The 4334-nt window shown below is 20.0% G+C and overlaps 3 protein-coding genes across 3 annotated transcripts; 2 read left to right on the top strand and 1 right to left on the bottom strand.

The window, feature by feature from the left end:
• The first annotated feature begins 319 nt into the window (after window positions 1-319).
• On the top strand, window positions 320-1609 carry LOC102671467 (proteasome subunit alpha type-6-like). The gene is made up of 5 exons (XM_006608406.2): window positions 320-458; window positions 619-713; window positions 805-886; window positions 989-1418; window positions 1504-1609. The coding sequence occupies exons 1-5, from the start codon at window positions 383-385 to the stop codon at window positions 1559-1561; spliced, it is 741 nt and encodes a 246-aa protein (XP_006608469.1). The 5' UTR covers window positions 320-382; the 3' UTR covers window positions 1562-1609.
• LOC102681837 (probable small nuclear ribonucleoprotein Sm D2) lies at window positions 1507-2648 on the bottom strand. The gene is made up of 3 exons (XM_006608397.2): window positions 2455-2648; window positions 1997-2252; window positions 1507-1913 (listed from the first exon to the last, which is right to left on the bottom strand). Coding segments are annotated over exons 1-3 (363 nt in total). The 5' UTR covers window positions 2457-2648; the 3' UTR covers window positions 1507-1808.
• A 203-nt stretch (window positions 2649-2851) lies between these two features.
• On the top strand, window positions 2852-3992 carry LOC102670597 (rRNA-processing protein UTP23 homolog). The gene is made up of 3 exons (XM_006608399.2): window positions 2852-3031; window positions 3185-3417; window positions 3510-3992. Exons 1-3 carry the CDS (start codon window positions 2912-2914, stop codon window positions 3934-3936), a joined length of 780 nt encoding a protein of 259 aa, XP_006608462.1. The 5' UTR covers window positions 2852-2911; the 3' UTR covers window positions 3937-3992.
• The last annotated feature ends 342 nt before the right edge of the window (window positions 3993-4334 follow it).

The following is a 4334-nucleotide window of genomic DNA, read 5'->3' as shown; positions in this document are numbered from 1 at the left end:
TTAAAAAATATATATACTTAAAATTAGTATATATACTTTTAAAAATATAAATATTTTTGACAGAATTGAATATTTTCAAAATTTATTTAAAATTAATTATTATTTTAAATTTTTAGTTAATAATATTTAAAAATTTTTTTTTAATTAAAATACAAATAAATTTTTATATAAAAAACAAATATATTCATATTATAAATATAATTCATAAGTAATTGTAAAAAATTCTTTAAAAATCGATTTACACATTTGATTTTAATTTGATTTTTTTAATGAATAAGTTTAATATTTAATGTAAACTACCTTAATGTATAGCTTGCATGATTTGACATTTCGAAAAGTTACCTATAACTTTTAAATACGACCATTAATATTATTTGCAAATATGGCGCGAGGTAGTAGTGCTGGTTTTGATAGACATATTACAATTTTTTCACCAGAAGGACGGCTTTACCAAGTAGGTAAGATTTATGAAAATATTTTATAATAAAATATAATTAGCTTAATATTATTAATATATTTTAAACTATTAACTCTTATATTAAATCTCTAAGTGAAAATCATGACAGCGTGACCTGCAATTTTGAACCTTTTTGAATATAATTAATGAATATTTTACAGAATATGCATTTAAAGCAATAAATCAAGGTGGTTTAACATCTGTTGCGGTGAAAGGTGTCGATACTGCCGTTTTTGCGACACAAAAGAAAGTGCCTGTAAGATAACCTCTATTATCTAATTTGTTTCCAACAGTTTTTTGTAATATTATATCATTATTCTTTTGTAATTTAAAAATATTATTTATAGGATAAATTACTTGATGCTTCTAGTGTTACTCATATTTTTCAACTTACTGAACATATTGGTTGCCTTGTAACAGGCATGATAGGTAAAATTTTAAAAAAGAAAATTACAATAATAATTAGTAATAAAAAAATATATACAATTTCTTTTTTAAATGTATTTTTATATTGTTTATTTTTTATTTTAGCTGATAGCAGATCTCAAGTTCAACGTGCAAGATATGAAGCAGCTTATTTTAAATATAAATATGAATATGAAATTCCTGTAGATGCATTATGCAAACGTATTGCAGATATCAGTCAAGTTTATACACAAAATGCAGAGATGCGGCCTCTTGGATGCTCTATGATGCTCATTTCATATGATAAAGAAAAAGGTCCTTGTGTTTATAAAGCTGATCCTGCTGGATATTATTGTGGTTATAGAGCTATTTCTGTTGGTGCTAAACAAACTGAAGCTAATTCTTATCTTGAGAAAAAATTAAAGAAAAAACAAAATTATGATCATGATGAAACAATACAGTTAGCAATTACATGTTTATCTACTGTTTTATCAGTAGATTTTAAACCAACAGAAATAGAAGTTGGTGTGGTATCAAAAGATAATCCTAAATTTCGGTAAATATATCATGGTCTTATTTCTATTTTATTTATATAATCATCATAAATAACTAATATATATGTTTTATATTTTATATTTCAGAACTTTAACAGAACAAGAAATTGATAAGCATCTTACTGCAATTGCTGAAAAAGATTAATGATTTTATGTATAATTCATTACAAATAAATATCATGTCTTGCTTAATTTTATTTTATTTTAATATTTTTAATATAAAAAAGAACATATTTTATTAAATTCAAGATATAAATGTTGATACAAAAATTATACATTTATAATTTAAATTTATTAAGAAATTTATTTGAAATTTTTATTTTTCATTTATAGTAAATAATTATAAGGAATAAGTTACAGATTAGAATTTTAAAGTGAATTTATTTGTAAAATTATTTTCCTGATGCTGTTGCTAATGGGTTCCGTAGAACTAGAATTACAGAATCACCTCTTAGAAACATCTTAGAAATAAATCTATCCTTGTTTACTGGTTTTGCCTAGTTAAAAATTTATTTATATTTTTAATTTATATCTTTAATTTATATTATATTTTTAATTCTTATAATGATATATTAATTACCTTTTTTTTCCCTTTTCCAGTACGTGGAAGTTCAGTCCACATTTCTTTTACATTTTCTAAAACCATATTGCAATGCCTATCAAATGCTTTTACTCTTCCTAATAATTTTTTATTATTTCTACAATTAATTAAGACTTGTGTATTATTTTTTACAGATTGTGTTAATACTGAAAGTGGTCCAGTATTAAATTCTTCTTCTTCTCTTTTTGCTAGTTCCTCAGGAGTCATTTCAGATTTTGGTTTAGTTAAAGAAGACCTAAAAATTAAAAGTTATAAAATAAAAATTAGAAATTTAAATAGAAAAATGTTAATATTATTATAAAAAAATATGATTTTAAATAACATTTATTTATTAAAAATATCAAATAAATAATGATAAAATAAGGTTATGTATTTCAATACATATGAATACATAAAATTAAAATTAAAACAATAGAAAATATTGTATAAATATTTACATTCTGAAATTTTTTTATAAGAAGATAAAATATTTTTTTTTTTAAACCAGTATTATTATGATATAATATTTGAGTTTTAAAATTAATAAATGATACACTTTGAATGATGTTGCCACTTTCGTTTACTGATTGAAATAGGTTATGTTTCTTATGTTATTTAGCAAATAGCATATTGAGAAATAATTTTTATAACATATCTTTATGAGCGTATATTTTGTACGTTAAAAATAAAAATAAGTGAAAATAATAAAAAATGAATTAAGAAAGTATTTTTTAAAAAGAAAAATTTATTTATTTAATTTAATTGTCAAAAATTTTAAATATTTTATTATTTTTAAAATATTATATATAATTTTTTACATAATATTTTTTAATATTTTATATTTTAATATTTCAGAGGTTATAGAATATCGATATATATCATATTAAAATATTATATTTTTAAAGAAATACTAATATGAAATCAACTCGTCAGAAAAAAGCTAGAAAAAATTTAGGCTTTTTTATTAATAATTTCAAATTTAGATCGCCGTTTCAAGTTCTTATTGATGGTACATTTGCTTTGGCTGCTTTAGAGGTTTGTATCCAAATATTATATTTTAATATTCTTTAATTAAAATTAACAATTTTATTTATTTTTATTATTTAAATTGGTGAATAGAAGTTATATATATATTTAATATAAAAATTAATTTGTACACATATATATTTATTTTCTGATTTTTTTTAGAATAAATTTAATATACAAGATCAATTATCAAAATATTTTCAATCTGATATAAAATTATTAACTACACCATGTATAATTTTGGAAACAGAAAAATTAAGTTCATTTTCAAAAGCAGTTAATGGTGCTATGCAAATTGTTAAACAATATCCTATACATAAATGTGGACATGAAAAATACTCAATTAGTGGTACAAAATGTTTACAATCTATGATTGGAAAAAATAACTCATTTAGGTATAATTTCTATAGGAAAAATTAAAAGTTAATTATACATTTGTATTATATTTATATATATGCACATATATATATTATATTATATTTTTCAGATATATTATAGCTACACAAGATAGAGATCTTCAGAATAGTTTAAGAAAAATTCCAGGTGTTCCAATAATATATTTGCATGGTAAAGCACCAACATTGGAAGCACCTTCACAAGCTAGCCATAAATATGCTGAAAATATTCGTAAAGGACTAGGAATGACTGAGAGGGAAAAAGAGAATATTAAAATATTAAAAGAAACAGCTGGAATAATAGAAAAAACAGAAGTAAAATTTAAAAAAAAGAAAAAAAAAGGTCCAAATCCTCTTAGTTGTTTAAAAAAAAAGAAAAAAACACAAACAAACATTTTAAAAAATACTAATGAGAAAAATTCTGGTAAAGTTAAGAAAAAAACAAAAATAAAAATAGCAGCACATATTAAAGAAGCATTAGTTGCAGAGATAAAGAATAAACTAGAAAAAACAAAATGAGTTGAAAATAAATATTTGTTCAAAAAAACTTGTATATGAATAAATTATTAAAATTATATCATTTATTTTTTTTATTTACCTTTTTTAGTTTATAAAATTGAAATAAATAGAATAATATTGCAATATATTATGAATAGTTTATGAATTCATTATAAATATAAATATATTATTTTATTTCTAATTCTTACTTATAGTAAATATATAAAATATTATACACAATTATATCATTATATTATTATTTATGCTTAATAAAATTACAATTAAAGATTCTCATATACATTATAAATTGTTTCAACAATATTTATACAATATTAATATTAAAATTTGCTAAATTATTTAATTTTTATTGCAAATACATATAATTATTTTTTATATTTTTGAATATTTTATTCTTTATA

This window comes from Apis dorsata, unplaced genomic scaffold (genome assembly GCF_000469605.1).
Source record: "Apis dorsata unplaced genomic scaffold, Apis dorsata 1.3 scaffold_35, whole genome shotgun sequence".
NCBI classification, from domain to species: domain Eukaryota; kingdom Metazoa; phylum Arthropoda; class Insecta; order Hymenoptera; family Apidae; genus Apis; species Apis dorsata.
Note: the sequence above shows the minus strand (reverse complement) of the source record. Positions and strands in the feature narration are given on the sequence as shown.